At 38.0% G+C, this 25,879-nt stretch overlaps 1 protein-coding gene across 1 annotated transcript; it reads right to left on the minus strand.

The window, feature by feature from the left end:
* Positions 1 to 6,673: 6,673 nt before the first annotated feature.
* Positions 6,674 to 24,677, minus strand: Ccdc195 (coiled-coil domain containing 195). Its single transcript, XM_048809000.1, has 3 exons — positions 24,443 to 24,677; positions 16,926 to 17,172; positions 6,674 to 6,797 (listed from the first exon to the last, which is right to left on the minus strand). Exons 1-3 carry the CDS (start codon positions 24,675 to 24,677, stop codon positions 6,674 to 6,676), a joined length of 606 nt encoding a protein of 201 aa, XP_048664957.1.
* Between the last annotated feature and the right edge of the window lie 1,202 nt (positions 24,678 to 25,879).

Here is a 25,879-nt window from a genome sequence, read left to right on the forward strand (position 1 = left end):
TGGTAGCTAAGGGAGACGTTGCAAAGAACCGTGCAGAGGTTGTTGGGCAGATAAAGCATCTTTGGATTTTTGAATGTTCTTGTCATGTCTGATAAAGATGAGAGAGATGAGAGTGACATTCAACGCAGCCTATCCTAGTTAGAATTTTTTGTTTATTGATTGTTTTGTTGACTGTTTCAGAAACAGTTAATGATGCATATTTCATAAAGGGTCATAGCATTCCAAACAAAATTTAACTCAATCCAAGTACTTACCAATGAGTAGCTATGGAAATGCCCATCACCTTAAAGCTCTGAATGCAGACTTTCTTCTAAATGGTTATTTGCCAGTAACCAATACTCAGGCAAAGTTATTTCTTTTTCTCCAAAACAGATTAGCTTATTCAGTTCATCACATGCCCCTGCCCCAGCCCAGTTTTGCTCTGAGGTCCAGCCAGCAGCAGAATGGTGTCAGGCTTCACTGGCACAAGGCAGTTGGTGTAGAAATGAATTGGAAATGTTCACAGGGTGACTGCAGCTTTGTCAAGGTTTCCCCTGCAGGTCAGTGGCTCTGTAATTGACAGTCACTATGGGAAGCAGGTGCTTTGTGGTAGGAAGGCAACTGATGAGAAATGGTTCGGAGTAAATTGAAACCTTTTGAAGTTGCTACCGTCTTCAGACAAACAAAAAACACTTCAAATGTGTTATATTAAAAAAGTAGATTTATAACATACTATTTCATATGGGAAAGTTCATTTCAGTGTCATTGACTGTACACATTCTCTGCAGCCACTGAACAACGAACGACAGGAGGGCTGGACTCATCTTGGGTGGAAGCATGAAGCTATAGAAATGTATTGGACCAGAAATTCAGAGGTGGGTTTCTGAGGTGCAGACTGTCACTCCTGGGCAGGACATGGAGTCAGAATGAGACTCCACTTGAATTTTCCTTGGAGGTGAAAACCATGCTTCATGCATGATGGTAATTTTACTACTACTATTATTTCTTGAGTGCTTCCTGGGAATTAGGTAGCATAGCAGGTGCTTTACATTGTTATTTTTCTCATTAAATTTCTGTGAGCCAGAGAATGCCAATATACCCTCCCTTTCCAGATGAGGGAACTGAGGCTTATGAAACCTAGTCATGTTGCCTAAGAGGAATTAGAGCCAGGGCTGTGTGATTTCAATTCTGGGCACTTTTTTCTTTAAGACCCATGACGAACAGAGCTGGTCTTAGCAACCCCTCACTTTTCCAACAGTGATTCCCAACCTGCTTGTACACAGCCACCAGGAGCGGGTAGAGAGGGATTTTAAAGATTGTGAATGCCAAGGTCACTTCTAAAGAGGCTGATGTAATTTGTCTGGGGCGGGGCCTGGGCAATGAGATTTTGAAGTGTTTCTCAGTTCATTTGGGTTTACATCCAGGTTAAGAACTGCTGCCCTACGTGAAGTTTCCGGATCAATGAGAGAAGTCTAAGAGGGCTGATATTCTTTTTTGGCCTTGGAACTCTAGTTTTCGGAGAGCTGGCTTTTCTTGGTATAGCCCCTTCGAGAGGTTTCCTTAAATGCTAAATTTCTGGGACTGGGACTAAACTTAACTGTAGCTTTAGAAAAGCAAGGTGCCAGTGCTTGGGAAGAACACTTGCCTGAGCTGGCTTAGGACAGGGCATATGTGGTGCCAGGGGCTCCTTGCTCTAGAGAGGAAGAAGATTTTGTGTGTGAGGATATAGTGATAGGTCCCTACACAATCCATCCAGGACCATAAACAAAGGGCATGCCAGAGGAACAAGGTTACAGTTTTGGTGGGCAATATAATATCATCCTCCTAAGAGCTAAGGTAACATAGTCAGGGAGTAATTGACTTATTTCTTGGATGCCCATTTAACTGTTACCCAAGACCATGGGCCATATAGCAGATTACTTTTTCTAGTGCATTAAAAGGTATACCACTGGACCAAAGAGTGTCTTGCTCCTTAGCTATGCATTCAGTCTCCTCTGTGATGCTCTTATTATATTGGAGAACAGGGTTAGTTCGATCAAATGGCATTTCAAAATCAAGAGTCTTTTGGGAATTTTAGAATGAAATTTTCTCCAAGATAGAAAGTCTTGCTGGCTCCTCCATTTTCCCAACAGAAATAATGAATTCCTGGTCTGGAATAAGTGTGTGAACTAAGCATAGAAAATTTATCTATTTATTTATTTATTGAGAATCTTTTAGGAAAACCTGGACAGGAGCAAACTTAATCTCTCTCTGTGTTCAAGTTGAATGGTGTCTCAAGCACAAATTTTCAAGGTAAAAGTTTTGCAATGCCAAATTATTCTTTACATATAATAAAAATATAACTATATATATACACACACACATATCTATATATGAAATTGGATAAACTCAGTTTTTCTTTTCTCACCTTTTAGAAAACCAATTGTGAGCAGATTATTGTAGTCAGAGATATCATTAGTAGCATTAATGATAAAGACAGAAGCCACAGAAGAATTAAAGCTACAACAAGTCTTTTATTCATTCCTATACAAGAAAGAATATTCTCTGTAATTTTTTTTCCAAATACAGCTTGAACAAATGAACATTCATTTTCCTGTACTGATGTTTAAAAATTAAGTCTTACTGCAGGCAGTGAAACTCAGTCTCTTCTGGAAGAAATATAACTGAACATTTTACATTGGCTTCAATAATATATTTTTATTTCCCAGAATGTTTGATCATATCCTTTAAATTCTATGGATGGTGCTTTCCATAATCAGCAGATGCTAGTGTATTTTGCCTTTTATTTTTGTGACAAAAGCTATCAGCCTCAATGCTTGTGCCGCCAGGGTTCTTAGGCATTCTTAAGATCTGTTTCCTAGAGGGTAAAATGAATTTGTACTAAAGAATAACATGCACTCAATAGAGTTTCATATTATCCCTGCACACAGATATCGCTCTGGTTCCGTTTATTCTAGATTCACAGCCCAGGGGGTAGAACAGCTCAAGGCAGTGGGCTTGACAGAATTAGGGTGCTAGAAAAATGGCCAGAGCTTGAACACATTTAGCCTTCCTTTGTTTTAATATGCTCATTTGTTCAAGGAAATTTGCAGGAGGCCATGCTTGAGAAAGCAAATGTCTGGCAGACCTCGGTGCACTTTGATAACAGAAGCATGCAGTTATTAGCCTTCCACTTTCATCACCCACAGGATTATTAATATGTGCCATTACTGGTAGTGTGGTGACCATTAAGAACCAGTCATGGGGTAGCTTCCTCCTCCTCCTCCTCCTCCTTCTTGTCTTTTCCATGTCATTCTGTGGCTCATTACAAGAGAAGTGCATTGCTCTCCATCTATTAACTGACTCTTAAATTTAACCAAGTGATAATTAAAATCTGGAAAAAACAACAGCTAGAGATTTCATTCTAACTTTTATTGATTTAACCTCTTGACTACAATTAAGCATATTTTGGGAATTTATGTTTTGAATGAAACCAGATAATAGTATCTTGTGTTTGTTAAGGGCCTTGCACGGTACACCCTTATACATGATCTCATTTGATCCTTAAGGACTCTGGACCTTGAGAACATTGGGGTCACTGTCACTTGTTGAGAAAGCCTCAAATTACAAACACTAAAACTTGATGTCTGACTTAGTGTCACATATTTCAGAGATAGCACAGAACTCTTGCAGGAGTCAGGAGAAATGGAGGTCTGATTTTGGCTCTGCTACAAAATAACCATGTCAGTTCTAAATAGTGGAATGACCCCTGCAGACTATATTTACTTTACAAAATTATGATCTGGAATTAGAGTTTTACTGGCATATTTTATTATCCTGTGACTTAAAAAATTTTTCCTCACCAAAAATAAGAATACTCAGCCAGGATGATTATTTTTGTTTATATATTATTTTCTGTACAAATAAAAAAATCTAAAATAAAGATTGATAATGAAAAAAATTAAAACAAAACTTGTGCATTGCTTTCTATCATCATGTTCCAGTTTTACCAGCTATGTCTTGACCTTGAGGTAGGCTGTGAAGATCTAGAACTTCACCCACTTCATCCAAGCAGACGTCACTTCTTACCCCTCACCCTCTTACCTTCTCTTTCAACCTCACACTTACTTCTCCCTTTTACTTTCTCCAAAGTGTAAATTTACAGATCCACCTTCTTGTTTTGGATCTCCAATTTGGGGAATTCACATTTAAGTTAGAGATTGCAATTTGGCATCGTAGGCATAAGATCTGGCTCCTGGATGTATTGTGTTTGATTTTCATGATGTTAAAAAATTGAACTTGCTGCCAGTGTTTGTCAATCTGGAGATTTTGCATAAAACCCCAGAATTTAATATCTTTGAAAACTGGGCAAATAGAAGTACTGGGTCTGCTTTCCCATGCTGTGCCAAAGGTGGGATCTGTGGCTCCCTTTAGATCCGGCATACACAGATCTGTTCTGGAATCCACACTCATTTCTGCTACTTGCTCATCGCTGGTGGGTGTTTGAGTTTCTAACTTACTTGCAGATAGCTGGGGGTTTGGGGCATGTAAGAATTCAAGTGCAATGTAATTGGTTGATCAGAGTATGCCTGAGATGCTTTTCGTGTTCTTTGTAATTCACTATACTTAAAAATATGCTCAGAGGGCTTGGTGTCAAACACTATAAAAAGTCCGGGAACAGAAATGGAACTTTGTTTCTTTAATCATAACACTTAATGATTTAATTTCAAAGTTTAAAATTTGATGGTGCAATATATTTTACTGGACAATGTTAGGCCCATGTAATTCAGTTCAGTTCATCAAACATAGATGAAATGTCCGTCACATACTATTCACTGAGCTTGGCATTGGGGATAATTTGTTGTTATAACCTTGCCAGGTATGGCATTTTAACTTGGATAGCTGTCATATATTGTTTTTTTTTTAATATAATATTTGGGCAATGTTTTTTTAAACCAATGTTAAAGTGAAATTCTCAATTTTATAGATATACAAAGAATATAATTGTGCATGAACTAAAAGTATCAGCTACCTCATTGGTTAATACCTTAAATTATCTACTCTGTGTGTCTTTATTCCTGGGTGAATGTGTTTCTGCATCTCATTTGTATCTTTTTTCCCCTCTGGTTGTAAACTTGCCCCACTGTACATCTGTTACAATGTTGAGAATATTGTTAATCTTAAATGCATATCATAAATAAAAGAAGCAGTTGATCCCATCATGTGGTTTTGCCTTAGGGTGCTGGTTCCTTCATCTGTCTCCTTTCCAGGAGTCCGCCTGTGACTATTAAAACCCCTTGATAGACATGGTGTGGACCATTCCTACCCTTTCTTCTTTACAACTTCCATTTCAACTTGATTCCAGATTTGGAGAATCCTGCTCCATTTTTTTTTAGTACTTACAATAGTGGATAAATAACAAAGTATAACTGTTCAGCTTGGAACTCTTGTTTAGGAGGTCAATTTCTGGCCTTGTCCCTGCCTTCTACCAATCTAATAATTCTAGAGTAGGGACTAAGATTCTGCATTTTAACACTATGGAGTTATTTATTTATTTTTAAAACAGTATTGGTATTACCATGTTTACAGCAGCACAGTTCACAGTAGTTCAATTATGGAACCAGCCTATAGGTGTTTGTCAGTGGTGAGTAGATCAAGAAAATGTGGTCTATATACGTGATGAAGTTTGAGTCAGCCATAAAGAAGAATGAAATTATATCATTTGCAAAAATTGGATAGAACTTGAGAGCATTATGTTAAGTGAAGTAAGTCAAACTCAGAAAGTCAAGGGTCATATGTTTTTCTCTTGTATGTGGAAGCTAAAAAGAATAAAGGAGAAATGGGGATGGAGTGGATCTCACAAAAATCAAAGGGAGACCAATAGAGAGTAGAGGGAAGGGACCAGGGGAGGGCACAAGGAGCGGAGAAAAAGGGGAGGTCTTGGAGAATGAAATTAACCAAATTATATTGTGTGCAGGTACAAATACGTAACATTGAATTCCATCAGCATGTATAATTATATGTGCCAGTTTTAAAAAAGATATTGGTATTAGAAACACAATCACTGTATACAGGAAGGGGAGGGATTATATTGATTAGAAGATCAGGGATGGGGGACATTCTGAGAATTTCCAGCCCCTGACAAATGATGATTTGAATGATTTTTTTTTCTCTTCTCAATCAGGTGTAGTGTCTTTGCCTTTAACCAGCCCATGGTGGCTCTGAATCTGTCATGTATGCGATGGGCATTCATGTGTTGGGGCTCTTGAGCCTGCGACTCAGCTAGCAGTGGTGAAATATCAGCACACCATGGACTATAAAGATAGTCATTATTGCTTTTGTGCCATTAACAAAACCCAATTTTTTTTCTAAGCTCATTATAGCTTTATCTGGAAAGTGACACTTATAATGTGGACAGCAGCGTTTCCTGATGGCAGAGTGCAGAGATGGGATACTTAGCACAGGCTCAATTTAATTGTTCACATGCTGCATGACAAGCAGTGGCCACTGCACACGCATAGGTCCTTAGTATTTAATAAAAACAAAAGGCCATCACTTGCATTCCTAGGCTGAGCAAGTCCATTGTCCAGACACTTGGCATTCCATGTGTCTACTGCTCATCTTGCCAGAGTTCTGGGCAGGGAAAGGCACAGGTCCAGCTAGGCCTTGATGCTCGCATCTTGATGTTCTTGTTACATCTACTGCCTTGCGTGTCCTATTCTGCAATAGCACTTAGCTGGTTGGAGGTCTGATTTGGTGAGCATTTCAAAGAACTTGAATTTTTGGAACATGAAGACATGCTCCTGGGTAACAGGAAGCTGACCGTCTTGATCTTGTCCCTACAGAAAGCAGAAGAAGGGCTTTTACTGAGCCTTAATATGTTACATTTGCTATTTTTGCCCAACTCCAAAATACTGTCTTCAATGTTTATTTACTGTATTATGATAGTTTTTTTGTTTAGTTATTCAATAATAATAATATATTGGGACTGATCTGTGCAGGGTCCAGTCTCACAGTAGGCCCAGGTCCATCCTGCCAGCTGCAGGTACCTGTCAGAGCACAAGCACAGGGCCAGCAGACCCCTGCCAGAGCTCAGGCCTGGCCCAGATCCGCCCACACCAACATACGTGGGACCCAGGCCTAGGATATGTCAGGGTTCGCCACCCCTCCACCATCTGGGAGCCTAAGCCTAACCCACTTCCATCTTGGGACACTGCAGTCATCGCCATAGCCTTCCCCAGCAGTAGCCCCTACCTTTTTGACAACAGACCAGGCCTAGAAGCAGCTGCATCTCAGAGAAGGCATCCCAAAGACAGTGTGAGGCCCACCTTTTTAGCCCCATCTCTGTAAGACATTGTTTTCATCTTGGGGCACCTCCACTATCATCTCAAGTTATCTCAGCTATTGCTGCCACCACCTTTAGTTGTAGTAGCATCCATTGAGGGACACCACAGGTTCTGGAAGCCCAACATCAAGGTGAGGTACAGACAATCTGCATGGCTACTACAAGAATACAGAGAAAAAAAAATTGTAATATCTCAGATCCACACTGCAAGGAAGGAAGACTCATAGACAACATGAAAAAACAAGGGATGAAAGTGCCCCAAACAGACCAGGATACTACAATAACAAAACCCATGGACAGCGAAGTTGATGAAATGTCAGAGAAGGAGTTCAGAAAGTTCATAACTAAAATGATCTGTGAATTAAAGAGTGATCTAAATGAGCAAATATAGGCAAAAATTGATCAAAGAAATAAGAGAGCAAATACAGGTAGCAAAAGATTACTTCAAGAAAGAGAAAGAGACTCTGAAAAAAAAAAAACAGTCAGAAATCCTTGAAATGAAGGAAACAATAAACCAAATAAAAAATTCAATAGAAAGCATAACCAACAGACTAGATCACTTGGAAGAAAAAATGTCAGATAATGAAGACAAAGTATAAAATCTGGAAAATAAAGTTGACCACACAGTGAAGATAGTAAGAAACCACGAACAGAACATCCAAGAATGATGGGACACATCAAAAGACAAAAATCTAAGAGTTATTGGGCTAGAGGAAGGCACAGTGTTTCAAACTAAAGGAATGCACAATCTCTTGAATGAGATAATATCAGAAAACTTCCCAAGCATGAAGACGACAAGAGGCTTATAGAACACCAAATGTACAAAATTACAACAGATCTACACCAAGGCACATTATAATGAAAATGCCTAGCATACAGAATAAGGGTAGAATCTTAATAGCCACAGAAAGGAATCAGATCACATATAGGGGGAGACCAATTCGTATCTCATCAGATTTTTCAACTCAGACTCTCAAAGCCAGGAGATCATATACCAAGCTCTGAAAGAAAATGGATGCCAACCAAGAATCTTATATGCAGCAAAATTAAGCTTTAGATTTGATGATGAAATTAAAACTTTCCGTCATAAACAAAAGTTAAAAGAATTTACAACTAGAAAGCCTGTACTACAGATCATCCTCAGCAAAATATTTCACAAAGAGGAAATGAAAAACAATGATGAAAATCAGCAAAGGAAGGTATTACACTAAAGGAAAAACTAATCAGAGAAAAAAACAATTCAAGTTAAATACTAAAAATAAACAAAAATGGCTGGGAATACAAATCACGTCTCAATAGTTACCCTGAAAGTTAATGGTCTAAACTCATCAGTCAAAAGACATAGACTAGCAGATTGGATTAAAAACAACAACAACAACAACAACAACAACAACAATATGCTGCCTCCAAGAGACTCATCGCATAGGAAAAGACATCCACAGACTGAAGGTGAAAGTTTGGGAAAAACCATACCACTCATATGGACTGCAGGAGCAAGCAGGGGTTTCCATCTTTATATCAAATAGACTTCAAGCTAAAGTTAATCAAAAGGGATAAAGAAGGACATTACATACTGCTCAAGGGAACTATACACCAACAAGACATAACGATTATAAATATATATGCTCATAACAACGGAGCATCTGTGTTCATCAAACAAATTCTTCTCAAGTTCAAGAGTCAAATAGACCACAACACAATAATTTTGGGTGACTTTAACACACCTCTTTCACCACTGTATATACCTTCCAAACAAAAGCTGAACAAAGAAACTATAGAACTCAATAATAGAATCAATAACTTAGACTTAACTGATATATATAGAATATTTCACCTTTCAACAAGTGAATACACTTTCTTCTCAGCAGCACATGGATCCTTCTCTAAAATAGACCAAATATTATGCCACAAAGCAACTCTTAGCAAATATAAAAAAGTAGAGATACTACTTGCATTCTATCAGATCATAATGAAATGAAATTAGAAATCAATGAGAAAATAAAAAATAAAAGCCACTCTAACACCTGGAGACTAAATAATATGCTACTGAATGAACAATGGCTTGCAGAAGACATCAAGGAGGAGATTAAAACATTTTTAGAGGTAAATGAGAACACAGACACAACATATTGAAATCTCTGGGACACTATGAAGGCAGTTCTAAGAGGAAAGCTCATTGCATGAAGTTCATTCCTTAAAAGACGAAAAAGTCAACAAAAAAAAAATGACTTAAAATTACATCTCAAAGCCCTTGAAAAAGAACAAATCTACATCAAAAACAGTAGAAAAGAGGAAATAATTAAAATCAGAGCTGAAATCAATGAAATTTAAACAAAATAAACAATTGAAAAAATTGACAAAACAAAAAGTTGGTTCTTCGAAAAAATAAATAGAATTGACAGACCCTTAGCCATTCCAACAAAGAGAAGGAGAGAGAAAACTCAAATTACTAACATACATGATGAAAAAGGTAATATCACAACAGACACTACAGAAATACAGAAGATAACTAGAAATTATTTTGAAAACTTGTACTCCAATAAAATAGAAAATATTGAAGGCATTGAAAATTTTCTAGAGTCATATGATTTGCCCAAATTGAATCAGAATGATATACACAATTTAAACAGATCAATTTCAAGTGACAAAATAGAAGATGCCATCAGAAGCCTACCAACCAAGAAAAGTTCAGGACTGGTGGATAAACAGTCAAGTTCTACAAGACCTTTAAAGAAGAATTAATACCAATACTCTTCAACTTATTTCAGGAAACAGAAAAAGAGGGAGCACTTCCAAACACATTCTATGAGGCCAATATCACCCTGATTCCAAAACCAGACAAAGACACATCAAAAAAAGAAAAAATTAGACCAATATCTTTAATGAACATAGATGCAAAAATTCTCAATAAAATTCTGGCAAATCAAATATGAAAACATATCAAAAATATAGTACACCATGATCAAGTGGGGTTCATTCCAGTGATGCAAGGTTGGTTCAACATACAGAAATCAATAAATGTAATTCATCTCATCAATAGACTTAAGATAAGAACCATATGATCATCTCAATAGATGCAAAAAAGCATTCAACAAAATATAGTACCCCTTCATGTTCAAAACCCTAGAAAACTAGGGATAGTAGGAATATACCTCAACATTGTAAAAGCTATCTATGCAAAACCCAAGGCCAACATCATTCTAAATGGAGAAAAATTGAATTGAAAGCATTCTCTCTAAAAACTGGAATAAGACAGGGATGCGCTCTTTCACCCCTTATATTTAGCATAGTTCTTGAAACGCTGGCCAGAGCAATCAGACAGACCAAAGAAATTAAAGGAATATGGATAGGTAAAGAAAAACTCAAAAAAGCACTATTTGCCGAGAATATGATTCTGTACCTAGAAGACCCAAAAAATTCCACCAGAAAAATTCTAGAACTAGAAAATGAATTCAGCAAAGCAGCAGGATAAAAAATCAGCACCCATAAATCAAAGGCATTTCTGTATATTAGTGACAAATACTCAGAAAGGGAAATGAAGAAAACTATCCCATTTGCAATAGCCTCAAAATAAAACAAAAACAAAAACAAAAAAACTTGGGAATCAATGAAAGAGATGAAAGACTTCTACAATGAAAACTATAGAATGCTAAAGAAAGAAATTAAAGTAGACCTTAGAAGATGAAAAAATCTCCCTTATTCTTGGATAGGCAGAATAATATTATCAAAATTACCATACTATACAGATTTAATGCAATTCCAATCAAAATCCCAATGACATTCCTCATAGAAATAGAAAAAGCAGTCATGAAATTCATCTGGAAAAATAAGAGACCCAGAATAGCTAAAGCAATCCTTAGCAAGAAGAGTGAAGAAGGTGGCATCACTGTATCAGAGCTTAAACTATACTACCGAGTAACAAAAGAAGCATGGTATTGGCACCAAAATAGACTCATAGGCCAATGGTACAGAATAGAGGACACAGAGACTAACCCACATAATTACAGTTATCTTATATTTGACAAAGGCACCAAAAACATACATTGGAGAAAAGATACCCTCTTCAACAAATGATGCTGGGAAAATTGGAAATCCATATGCAACAAAATGAAATTAAACCCCTATCTTTCGCCATGCACCAAACTCAACTCAAAGTGGATTAAGGACCTAGGAATTAAACCAGAGACACTGCGTCTATTAGAAAAAGAGTAGGCCCAAATTTCCATAATGTCAGATTAGACCCCAGCTTCCTTAATAAGACTCATATAGCACAAGAATTAATATCAAGAATGAATAAATGGATGGATTCAAACTAAAAAGCTTCTTCTCAGCAAAATAAACAATTAGTGAGGTGAACAGAGAATCTACTAATTGGGAACAAATTTTTACCACATGCATGTCAGATAGAGTACTAATCTCTAGAATAAAGAACTCAAAAATCTTAACACCAAAAAAACAAATAACCCAATCAATAAATGGGCCAAGGAACTGAACCGACACTTCTCAGAAGAAGATATATAATCAACCAACAAATATATGAAAAAATGTTCAATATCTCTAGCAGTTAGAGAAATGCACATCAAAACTAATCTAAGATTTCATCTCACTTTAGTCAGAATGGCAGCTATTATGAAGACAAACAACAGTAAGTGTTGGCGAGGATATGGGGAAAAAGGCACACTCATACATGGCTGGTGGGACTGCAAATTGGTGCAGCCAATATGGAAAGCAGTATGGAGAGTCCTTGGAAAACTGGGAATGAAACCACCATTGACCCAGCTATCCCTCTCCTTGGTCTATACCCAAAGGACTTAAAAACAGCATACCACAGGGACACAGCCACATCAATGTTTACAGCAGCACAATTCACAATAGCTAAACTGTGGAACCAACCTAGATGCCCTTCAGTAGAGGAATGGATAAAGAAAATGTGGTATATATACACAATTGAATATTATTCAGCATTAAAAGAGAATAAAATCATGGCATTTGCAAGCAAATGGATGGAGCTGGAGAATATAATGCTAAGTGAGATTAGCCAATCCCCCAAAACCAAATGCTGAATGATTTCTCTGATTTAAGGATGGTGATCCATAATATGCTGCGGGGGTGGGGGTGGGGATGGGAGGATTAAATGAACTCTAGATAGGGCAAAGGGGAAAAGGGGAGGGAGGGGGAGGGAGAGGGTATAGGGGTAGGAAAGACCGTAGAATGCAATGGTCATCATTACCCTAAGTACATATATGAAGACACGAAGGATGTGACTCTACTTTGTGCACAACCAGAGACAAGAAAAATTGTGCTCTATATGTGTAATATGAATTGTAATGCATTCTGTTGTCATATATAACAAATTAAAATAAAAAAAGTCATGAGAAAAAAATATTGTAATTGGCTTTTAATTAAGCCCAGTGAATAGTGCATTTGAAACTATTGAAGGAGGGTCTGTACCTCAGAGGATTGGTTATTAGCTTGATGTAAGTGGAATATCATACTGACTTAAGCAAACAGTCTTGCAACAAAATCTCTTCAGTTGAAATGAAGCAGAAATTTTGCAGCAATTATCTTATAATCCAGACCCATCTGCTGATTTTCAACTCTGAGTTCACTGACTATCCATCATGCCTCAACAACAAATGGAACAAGGGGAAACAGCAATTGCCCAGTGTAACCTGGGCAATCTCTTCATTTTCCTTACTTCTTTTTATCTCTAAAGCGTTATATCGAATTTTGATGTAAACCAGGACAAACGGCTCTTAAGAATAAGTCTAAAGAGCTGTGTTTAAAAATGAGTGCTTTTTTTCCCCCAGCATTGTCCTCTTTATGGGTAGATAAGGTTATAACTTCACAGAATGGCATTTGTGGCCCGGACCTCAGGAAACACATCTGCACCTTCCCCTGGGGAGGAAGGCTGGCCAGGCGTTCATATGTTGGAATCAATAACATAATGATGGCCATAGCCAATTATGGAGCATTCACTGGACTATTTCACTTATTCCTCACTAAGACTATGAGGTAACTGCTGTTATGATTCCCTTTTCACAGAAGAGTAATTCGTGTGGCAAACAACACTAATAACTCTTTCCAAGGCCACGTTGTTTGTCAGTGATGGAGTTGGGAATTTAGCCATCTGATTCCAGAGACCATCTTCTTAACCACTTCCATTTGAAAAAGGAGAGAATACATTTATTGGAATGCAACTAGCTTCTTTTTTTAATTAGAAAATGAAATAAACAGCATTTTAATTTTCAACTGTCTGTCTGGACCCTTTCCTGTTTAACAGCTTGGGATTGCTCCCCCCACCACCCCTGAAACCCAGGAAGAAAAGATTGTATGTCTTTGTTGAAATTAAATGAAAATTAAAATCCTATCTCTAGTTTCTGGAAAGCTTTGGTTCTTAAAAATATTGACATTGGCATTATTCTAAAAAAAATGCTTTCATGATAGAATAATGAAAAAGTTCACAAGAAAATTAGGCATGATGTCTGATATGATTCAAAATCTATTTCCAACAAATTGGTTCTCTGTAAACCTTTGTAAAATTCTTTGAAAGTTATTAGGAGTTAAGTGAATTTCCCAAACAATCAGAAAAATAATGTAATGACATGTCACTTTACTAGTTAATTCCTGAGAATGTAAGGAACAAAATAGAAAAGGACTACAATAAAAAATATATTTAAATCATACACTAAAGTTCTGTATCTAGTGGATTTTATACCAATTCTGATGTTGATTTTAAGCCAATATTGACTTTGTTCTTTTAATATAATCCTACAATTGTCTCAGTCATTCAAATTAAACTAACTTCTAAATTAGAAATGGATTGTGTTATACCTATTTGTGAGTTGGCAGCCTGGAAGTTGGAAAACATTTTACTTCAGAAAAATAACACTTTATGAACATTGGTTATGTTCTCAAACTATCATAGAAAAAAATAAAAATTGAAATGGGAATATCAATAGTACTATAATTCTTAGTTAGCATTTATAGTCTGGTTAAGTATAAAAAATAAGACATTTTAATACATGTTCATTCTTCAATTTCAAAATGTATAGACACAAGAGATCAATGAAAATCTAAAGAGTAGGCATTTAGTAGTGGGATTATGGAGGATTTTCCTTTTTTGTGTGTTTTTCCTTTGTATATTGCATTTATATTTTGCAATTTGTAAGGGGTAGGTGAGTGTGTTATGTATTTTTCCTTCCTTTTCTAGAGAAAACAAATTAAAAACAAAAAGCAAAAATCAAAAAAAAAAAAATACAAACCTCTGCCTTTCCTCTTCCCTCTCTGAAGAAACATGGCCATTGAAATCCAGTGGCTCTGCATATACTCCTTGTTTCCATATCCCATATCTCATCTGTCAACAAATCTGTTTGGCACCATCTTCTAAACATATTCAGAAAATATATCCAATGTTCCTACTGTGGCAGAGAAATGATCACCCTTTGCCTAGAGGACTTTAGAGCCTGGTCTAAATCTGGTCTCCTTGTTTTAGGTGTTGTTCTTTCATAGTCTTTTCACAACAGGGTTTCCAACATGATCCTTTTTTTTTTTTTAAATGAAAAGAGCAGGTGATGCACCCCAATTCCCTGGAATAAATCCAGAGTTGTTGGAGGCGGGGAAACCGCCCTTGGCTCTTTGCCTTCCCGTCTTTCTGCTCTGGGCTGCTTACTCCCTTGCTGGCAGCCCGGTCGCCTTGCCTGTCCTTGAACACATCAGTCATGCTCCTGCCTGGTGTTTTGCATGTGCTGTTTGCAAGGCCTGCCGAGTTCTTCCCTGTGGTACCATCCCTCGCTCCTTCTGTTCTCAAGTGGTGAGGCCCTTTTTGGCTGTGGCAGCAAATATTCTAACAATGCTGGCTCCTCTCACCCTTGCCCTCTATTTTGCTTTGTTTTTCCTCACAGCATCTGACATAATGTACCCTTTCTCAATTTTCATGTTCACTGATTATCATGTTACAAAGAAACAAGGTCCAGGAGGGCTGGGATCCTTGGCAGTTGTTCCTGATGTATGCAGGGGCCTCAAATCTTGCCCAGCAGGAAGAACACACTCAGGACATAATTATTGAATAGATGACTATATGTAATTCAAGCAGAAAAACAGGTTGGAAAGATCGAAACCAAACTCGTGATGACATTTGCCCCTGAGAGGGTTGGAGGAAGTGAGAGATAAGGCCTTCCTCTTAATTAGTCACATTTCATTTCTCCTATACATAAAAATATCTGAAGCAAATGCGACAGAACTCTTGTAGATGTCTACATCAGTGTTTGTAACATTTCTGAATAATCCTGCGCATTGAAAGATTTCAAATGACAATTAATTGTTCACTAGCCTCCCAATAGTTACAGGATGTAGCCCATATTCCTTAGCATGCCACAGAAGGCCCCTAATGACAGATTCTGCTCATCTCTCCATCCTCATTCACATCACGACTTTTGGTTTCTGTTAATGTCATGTTTTTTTTTTTTTTTTTTGCTTTCACGTCTTTTTTTGTTTTACTTATGATAAGGTTTCCATTTTTCTTTGCCTAACTAAATCTAGCCTTCCTTTATGATTCAGGCTCCTCTCTCTGTTCCTAGGATGGAACTTTCTACAAAGGACACACAATTTTCTTTCTGTCTTTTGAAATCCAAATAAAACTGGCTCAACTTCTGAATCCCACATCCTGTGGGAGGTCTGTGCTCTTTGCAATACTTATGAGAATTCCTGCAGCGCTATTACTTATGGTTATCCCTTGATTGGATATTCTGTCACCACCAAAGGAGATGATTCACTTACTCTCTCAACATTTGTATTTTCTACTTTCTCTTTTCTCTGATAAGCTAATCATGAAGCTCTGGTTTTCTTTTCTTGATTTTCCTCCTTTTATTCACACAAGACAGATGTGTGGAGACTTGGCTGGAGTCAGGGCCTCACTAGGGGTTGGAAGGTAGAAGGCAGAGTGTGGGGGAAAGGAGGCCACCCTCCAGCCTGGTAGGGCGATCAATTATGCTTAATATGACACTTTTGTTCTAGAAGACTCCTTGACTCTCCCTGCTGCAGGGGTCACTGGCTAAGATTCCTCTTGAAGACCCCAAAATGTTTCTCAAATATTCTGTCAAATTCCTCTCATTCTTACGCTATGCCTAACTCTGCAAATACCAATTTTTAAAATTTGGAGACAGTTTGGCTTTCCCTTTGACTCTTGGCCCTTTTGAGTTTTGCCTGAAGAGTGCTTCAAAGACCCTAAAGCCCACCCGGCCCATTAAGTCATGTGCCTCCACAAGAATTCTCTCTGAGAGCAACTGTCTGCTCAGCTCCCAACGTGCCCAGGCCTTCTCCCTAGAAACACTTTGTTGTGTGGGCAGTTTGCTGTGCGTCTCTAGGATTAAATGAGAGTTTTGAGCATAATGGCTTACTTTTGCTGAGTCTTGTGTTGTTGGTGCCTAGCTCAGAACATCATTGCTAAGGCCTGATGAACGATTGAAAGCTTATGTTTTATGTTTACTTGAAGTATCAGAGTGTGCTTGTAAGATTTGACCTAAAAATTTTTTTGTTCCTATGGATTCCCCAAATGGATATAAATCAGATGGAAATAATTTTGATCCAATCTTAAGCATGTGCCTAGCACAGTGAACATTACCTGCACCTGAAAGCATGCTCAGGAGAAGCTCTTTGGCTGGAACTACCGTTGCTAAAAGAATCTGCGGCCAACATCTTGTCTTGGTTGTCCTGCTTTGTAACTGAAGAACTTGTCAGTGACTTAACTGGTCCCTGAGCTTCCACGATTCCACCATTTGGATGTCTTTTCCTAGTTTTCCAGGGATCATTTGCAGTAAATGAATGAACTGATGAAGAAATGGAATAGCGCCTAACAATCATGACATTGCCTGCAGGGGAGACAAAAAATTCAAGTTAAACATGATTCTACCCTTAATGACATCCACATGTGGAAAATTATGTCAATCACACTTTATTGACTCTAACTAAACAAAACTATTATTTTTGTTTCATTTCTTGCACAAAAGACATCTATGTATTGATTTATTTTACAAATGTCAGTTGAGGCCAACCATGTAGCAGTCACTTTTTCTAAAACGAGGGTATGATGATGAATATAAAATTCTTGCTTGCAGAGAGCTTATAGTTGTTTGTGGAAGACAGATAACAACCAAACAATACACGACATGATTCATACAGAGAAAGATGGGTCTGATAGGGGCAGGGGAGAGAGACCAATGAAGGAGGTGACTGGAAGCTGTTTAAGTTTTTATTTTATTTTATTTTTGTGGTGATGGGGATTGAACCCAGGGCCTTGTGCATGCAAAGTAAGTACTCTACCAACTGAACTATATTCCCGGCCCTGTTTAAGTTTTTGCTTATAAAAAATCGTTGTGAGAATGTAGCATCTGTTCACAATAGCTTACGGATAAGCTGTTATTATGGATAACTAGAAAAGAGGCACTCAAAGGTTCCAGTCACAAAGCAATGTTCAGGAGAGAGAAGTGTTCATGATCCTGATTTGAGCCATGTGCATAATATACACATGTTGAAATATCACATTATACTCTATTAATATGAACAAATAAAATGTACTGGTCAAAAATGGAAAAAATGTTTAAGATGGAAATGCTAATTCCTTGAGCATTACACATTGCATACTTTTATCAAATTATCACACTATACCCCATAATTATATACAATTAAAACAGTACCAATTAATTTTAAAAATTAAATGAGGAAGAGGGACCTACTCATAAATAGATAATAAACCCAGGCCTTAAAATTGGAGTAATGTGGGACTTTTTGAGATGCCAATTCTTGATGGCCTCCTCACTCTCACTCTAGAACTGGCTCATCCACCATCCCTGACCTGAATGGTCACCTGAATGGCCACTTGAATGCCCCAGTGATCCAGTGGTCGCTCTAACTGGCCTGTTATTGCATGTTTTGGTTCCATGGTAAAGTTATTATGAGGAAACCCGTTGAAGGAGAGATGAGAGCAGAGAAGACCTGTGGAAAGAAGAGAAGATGCATAGGCAGTTGGAGTGACCCTGGGTGAGGTGGAGAGAGAGCCCTGGCCTTAGCTCCTGAGGGCTTTCAGTGCAATTTCTGTCTGTTTTTTTTCCAATAAAATCCTTTCTTGAGGTAAATAAAATCTTCTCTGTTCCTTGAAACTAAAGAACCCCGATGAAAAGAGTTTCATTTTAGGGGATCTTTGTCAAATCCCAACTCTCACACTGTACTAACTGCTACCTGGAACTTGTCACTTGACTGCTTTTTTTTTTTTTTTTGGCACTAAGAATTGAATTCAGGGGCAGTTTACCACTGAGCCACATTCCTTTTTATTTTGAGATGAATTCTTGCTAAGTTGTTGAGGGTCTCACTAAGTTGTAGAGGCTGGCCTTGAACTTGTGATCCTTCTGCCTCAGTCTCCTGAGTTGCTAGAATTACAGGTGTGCACCACAGCACCCTGCTTCTCTTTTGACTTCTCCTTGGACATCCACTTATTATCGAGGAGGCCAACACTGACCTTATGGTTTGGTTTTCATCTTTTGGACCCTTTTCTCTTTCTCACCATAGCTTTGTTAATAACTCTCATGGGAGTGTAAAAACATTGCATATTGTGTCATGCATTAGAATCTCAGAAGTACAATTATTTCTTAAATTTGCTTCCTGCCTCTGCAGAAAGCAGACATAAGATTATTATGGCAAATGCATGAAGTGGAGGTTTCCTTGGCTTTGTGTAGTTTGGAAGAGCAGAAGACCAAGTTTAGAGAAGATTCTGGGGAGAGTTAAGTTCAAATCTGTCTGAAGTGATTAACTGCAAATTCTGTTCATAAGTTAACTTGAAACACTTTATTTTGGCCATGATACATAACTTTCATAATTATGTAAAACAGATTTGCCACTACTGGCAAACGTGAACATTTCTGTTTAAATGGGTTAGACGACAGCCCTTCATTCTGAATCACAGGAAACAACAGGGGAAATCATGCTGTGATAGTGAAGCTGAGTTTATTTTTATTTGGGCCCTACACTCAATGTGGAACTGATTAACAATAAGCTCTTTGTTCATCTCCCTGGGTCACAAATAGTGTGTGTCCTTCAGTTTCTCATCAACACAAGGGAAGAGATAGTCAACACAGCATCCCAACATCCTTAGCACAATTTCAAAGATAATTTCCAAATGCAGTTTATGTGCTAGTAAAGGAGATGAGCAAATTGAAAAAAAGAGGCCTGGCGATGCTGTGAGTTCCCTGTAATGCATTGTTTCTTTTATCTTCTCTGCAGCAAATTACCTCTTCCCTAATAGTCCCAAGGCCAAGGTGGCACAGGGTAGAAGGGGAGAGGGACCATTCCTGAAAGCACTGGCTAGATTTCATCTCTGCCAAATATTTAGGCACATACTGAGGTTTCCTTGAGCATTTATCCAACAAGGACTCATTCTGAGCGGGCACCCTCCATTCTTATAACATATATGTATGTGTGTATACATATGTATACATGTATACATACACATGTTAATTATGCAGAATAATGGGTTTCATTGGGACATATTTGTATAATGTTTTAGTCAGTTTTCTTTTTCTGCTGTGATGAAAAGATCTGACCCAGAACAATTTTAGGGGAGGAAAAGTTTATTTGGGGGCTCACGGTTTCAGAGGTCTCAGTCCATGGGCAGCAGTTTCCATTTGTTGGGCCTCAAGATGAGGCAGAACATCATGGCAGAGTGTGTGGCAGAGGGAAGCAGCTCACATGAATATCATGAAGCAGAGAGAGACTCCACTCCAGATACAAATATATACCCCAAAGCCACACCCCCAATGCCCCACCTCCCCCAGCCACACCCCACCTGCTTCCAGTTACTGCTCAATTAATCCCCATCAGGTGATTAATTCACAGACTGGGTTAAGGGTCTTACAACACAATCATTTCTCCTCTGAAACCCCTTGCGTTGTCTCACACGTGAGCTTTTGGGGGACACTTCACATCCAAACCATAACATACATGCATATAGAATAATCTGATCAATTTCATTCCCAATACCCTCCCTTACTCCACCTCCTCCTCCCATTACTCTACACTAATGGTCTCCCTTCTACTTTCATGATAACCCTCTTTTCTTTTTTCCCCTCTCGCTTCCACATATGAGAGAAAACCTATGACGAACGTCTTTGGGTGTCTGGCTTATTTCACTTAACATGATACTTTTCAGTTCCATCCATTTTCCTGCAAAGGACATAATTTCATTCTTCTTTAGGGCAAAATAAGACTCCATTGTGTATATATACGCCACATTTTATTCCATTCATCTGTTTACAGACATCAAGGCTGATTCCATAACTTGGCTACTGTGAATTGTGCAGGTATATTTAAAGTGTGATGACTTTAATTCTTTTTGGTAAATACAAAAGAGTAGTACAGTTGGATCACACGTTAGTTTAATTTTTAGTGTTTGGGGAACCTCCATACTGATTTCCATAGCAGCCATATTAATTTACATTCCCACCAACAGCACATAAGTGTTCCTTTCCCCTCGGCATCCTCACCACCATTGATTGTTTTTTGTAATCTTGATGATTGCCATTCTGACTGGAATGAGATGGAATCTCAGTGTAGTTATGATTTGCATTTTCCTGATGGATAGACATATACCTATATTTATAACATCCATATTAATATATAAAATACCCTGAGCTATATCAGAGCTATATCAGCGTTCTGTGTCCTCAGGTGAGTACAGGGGAAACAGGATCTTCCACTCACAAAGACTTATTTTTTCTTACTACATATATCACAGAGCAAAGAGACAAACTTTCAGTTCCAACTGACTTGCTTTCAGGTTTTTTGGTTACACACTCTCTCTCTTTCTCTGTCTCCCTGTCTCTTTCCCTCTTCTCTTTTGGTACTTGGGATTGAACCCAGGGATGCTCTACTACTCCTAAGCCATATCCCAAGCCCCTTCTATTTTGAGACACAATCTTGCTAAGTTGCAGAGTGTGGCCTTAAACTTGCAATCCTCCTGTCTCAGCCTCTCTAGTAGCTGGGATCATAGGCCTGTACCACCATGCCTGCTCAGATGTTCCCTTTTTTAAAGTGAGACTCATACTTCTGATTTTACATCATTCTTCCTCAAAAACCAAGTTTATATCATTTCATTATCAAAAAGGGTAAGATAAATCACTTAATCTCTCTGGATTTTATATTCTCAAAAAAAAAAAAAAAAGGGCGTTTCTACTGGAAGATCTTTGGAAATTCCTGTCTGGTAGATTTCTATGATTCAATTGCAAGTATGAATTTCAATTGATGTTGGCAAAATATTATTGAAAATACTAATAAAAACTTATACTCAAGTCAACCACTATTTTTCTGATACATCCACTTATATGACAACCGTGAATAATTCATTCTGAGTCTTATTTGTGTTATTTCATTTAATCCTCTTGACAGTCCCGAGACTGGTTTTACCACTATTCCTGTTGTACAGGCAAAGAGACAGATCATAAAAGCGCATTGCACTTATGGAATTAAGAAAGCTTACAGTTGGAAGAGGCCTTGGAAGATGTCTAGCCCAATCCATTCATTTTTATGTGATGATGTTACAATCAGCAATTTGATATGACTTGCTCAGTCTTGTACAACTAGCACAAAACTGGGGCTATCACCCAGCTGTCTTCAGGCTCAAGCCAATCAATATTCATTCTCCTTACTCTACAGTACTACATCACATATAATAAACAAATACATATTTAAAGTAACACAACCAGGCTCTCAAGCAAAATGTGAATCACACTTCTATCTGTGTTTTGTTGATGCACCTAGCAAGAGTTCCCAATGTCTCATTGGACATTATTGTTCATGTGCTGAAGGAGTGTGACACCCATCATGTGTTTAATTCTTACAAATATTTTAACCTCCACTAAGCCTGATGATCTTCAGACCCTGAGAGTTGAAAGGGTTCTACTCTTTGCTCTTTGAACCATGCAATATTTGTTTTAAGACAGGACAAAGATACACAAAGACCCAACTTTCTTATTAGGATAAGTGTGCTAGAAAATAGATCTGAAGAAGTGTTGTTTGCTTTTGGAGCAAGGCAGTGGCTTTCGGTGGCAGGTGTGGGGTGTGAATTTTGCCGGCAGCTGACATTTGACAGTGTCTGGAGGCGTTTTTGACGATCATAACTGGTGTAAGGGTGGGAACTATAGCAGTTAGTAGTTAGAAGCCAGGGGAGTCACTAAACATCCTGCAGTACCCAGGATAATGGGAATTCCCATTATCCTGACCTCCAAAATGAAGTATTATTCAGTCCAAAACACCAATGCAGAGGTTGAGAAACCCGGAGTAAGGATATATTACCAATGCCAGTATATTTTTGTTTTGCATTAAAAGTTCTAATCTCCTTATGCCATTTTATTACATAATCAGAAGACAGAGCTACTCAAGTCCATAACTGTACTTGACAAAAAGGGAAAGATCCTGATTAGAGTCTGTTTTCAGCTTTGTAACGTAGGGTCTAGTGTGCCATACTAGAGAGAGAAACTCAAATAGAGAGAAGCACATTGTCAATCTGCTCAGAAACTCCAAATGGCATTGCCCGAAGCCTTGGCAGATGACATTAAGAACTTTGAGTGGTTAATTATGTATGTCAATTTTATGTGAATATGTTGTTGAATATATCACTGACAATTTAAATGCAGAACATATTTCTTGCTCTGCTGGTTTCTGACCTTATGTATAATCTCCAGAATCAAAAGTCTTAACTAACCCTTAGTTGTTGGGAATGTAAATTAGTATGGCCACTATGGGAAAAAGCGTAAAGGCTCCTCAAATAATTAAAAATAGAACTATCATATGATTCAGCTATACCATTCCTAGGACATGTATTTAGAGTGGTGATGTCCATCTCATTCCACTGTTTTTCTATTCCTAGGTATTTATCTGAAAGAAATGAAGTCAGCATACAAAAGAGATACTTGTGTACTCATGTTTATTTTGGCAGTACTATTCGCAATAACCAAGATGTGGAATTAGCCTATCAACAGATAAAGATGTTGATAGGCTAAATGGATAAAGAAACACACACACACACACACACACACACACACAGTGGATTATTACACAGCCATAAAGAAGAATGAAATCCTGTCATTCGCAGGAAGTTGGATGAATCTAGAGAACATGATGTTAAGGAAATAAGCAGATACAGAAAGATTAGTATTTAATGTTTTATATGTGGAAACTAAAAGAAAAAAAGAAAGGTAAGACAGATGATATGGAAATAGACAAGGGACTATTAGAGAAGAAGAAGGGGATATTAGGGAGAAGGATGAATGAGAGGAGGGGGCAAGAAATGAAAGAAGGGAAGGTAGGTATCATCAAAGCATGATATATTTTATATATATATATATATATATAAATACCACAGTGAAGCTCATCAGTTTGCACAAGTACCTTGCATTAATAATTATAATTTAAAAAATCTTTTTTTATAAAAGGTGAAGTTTGATTTCTAGACTATATCTAACATTGATCTTACTTCTGGAAGCCTTCACTCTGTGCAGTAGGTGGGGTCATGTGCAACATGCCTCACGTAAGACAGTAAAGCTCTTTGTAAAATGTGGTTAAGAACCACTGTCTGCCATATGATGTGTGTTTGCCAGGTGCCATATGGAGCCTTAAGTCCATACAATTGCAGGTGACCCTCACAAACACAAGCTGGGTACCATAATGCTTTTGGATTTTGGAAAATGAAGATTAAAGAAGTTTTATAACTAGCTCACAGTCAAGTGGCTGAGTAACAAATCATTGACAACATACTTGTCTGACTTTGATATCCATACACTTACCTATTCTGCAACACTGTCCCAGCTCAAGAGAACATGCCATTTGAGAGATACACATTCAGTGTTCTTTATGCAGCATTTAAGTGGTTCTTAACGTGATTAATTTCCACAAACCTGGTGTTTCTTCCCAACATATCCAGAAATTGTTTTAGTGCTGCTAAAATAGTTTGCTTGGAAATGCTAATGAATTTTTTTGTCTAGGGAACCCATCTGGGAATACCGAACAATGCAGTTATGTGATAGCACCATAGACCCACTATTGAGGACATATGCAAAGACCAGTACAGCCCAGAAGAGTGTACAAGCCCAGTACCTTGGTGTTCCAGCGTGGTTGGTGTTGCATCAGTGGGAGTACCACCATGAGGGGTTGCTGGATGTGGTCCGTGCACTTCTTCTTCCCCTTCGTCTCCTGATTCTCCCCCAGAGCCCGCGGCTCTTTGACTACCAGAAGCCAGTTTCCTGCGGAGGGCTTGATTCTCCTTCTCCAGTTTGCTTATCTCTGCCCGCAATTCCTGGATGACTCTGAGCAGCTGGGTGTTAGCTTCCATTGCTTCAATCCGTGGTTCTCTGGTTGTACCTCTGGGGAAGACAGGCCAACTGTTATTCAGTGGGACAGTTTGGTCCTCCAGTGAACCTTCCCGAACAATGCATGTCTCTCTTCCCTGTGCCATCTTTCAGCACCCGAGGGGTTAGGCTGCCCGGGGAGGTGAAGGATCTCCATGACTTATTCATTCTGGGTTTTGTTTTTCAGAACAGTGCTTTTCTTTCTTTAATTTCATGTCAATCCACAGTTCTAGACATGGCTTTGTGTCCGGGCAGAAGAGAATACTCCAAAAAAAATTTCCAGTGAGGACGGAGTTTCTTGTTCCCATCTTGAAATAATAGCCACAACAGCCATTCAATCTTTCCTCTGTGGCCACCTTTGGGATCAAATGTTTTGAAGGCTCACCAACTGCCACATGTAGAACATTGACCTAAGAATTATGCCTTATCTTTTCTGTAAAATATGCCATAGTTCTGTAGTTTTTATGGAGAATTATTAATTTTGACACCTTTTGATTAAGGAACTGGGTGACATTAATCACAAGGGAGTCATCTGAACTGCAGGACTATTATTTAAATATGATATTGGTAATTATACATAAATCCCTCAGGACAGACCAAGGAAGCACCATATGCAGGATGTCTCTGCAAGTTTGTAACTTAGAGCATCTTGTTGGTAGTTTGTTTTAGGATGTTTGCTGTTTGCCTGGGCACAGGATGCCCAGGGATATTTTGGGAATGTAAGAAGATAAGGGCAGAACATTAATCTTGAATGAAAAAAAACAAGGAACAGTTACAGCTTTCATTACCTATTTCCTGAAGAGGGTTTCTTTGTTGGGAATGAAAAGTACGAATCTTAAATAATATACACTCTAATAGCAGTCTCTGGAAATTCAATTAATGTTTAAACATAACTGATCTTTTGCAATAGGTGAAAACCATTGGAAAACTTTCCATGGAGATCATTTTTCCCACCCATTTGTTGACTCCTATTTCCTATATTGATGTTTCCTATATTGATGTTTTTGCCTATCCTAATGGATATTTATTGACTGATTCAAGGCCACAGATGGAAGAAGTGATTGGAGAAAGTATTGTACCTTTTTTATTCATACAAATTTACATGTTCAAACTTTACAATACGCTTATGAAAAAGTCAGTCTGTAAAAATAACTGGGATATTTGGAGATGCTATTTCTGTTTAAAT

This window comes from Marmota marmota, unplaced genomic scaffold (genome assembly GCF_001458135.2).
Source record: "Marmota marmota marmota unplaced genomic scaffold, marMar, whole genome shotgun sequence".
Classification (NCBI taxonomy): Eukaryota; Metazoa; Chordata; class Mammalia; order Rodentia; family Sciuridae; genus Marmota; species Marmota marmota.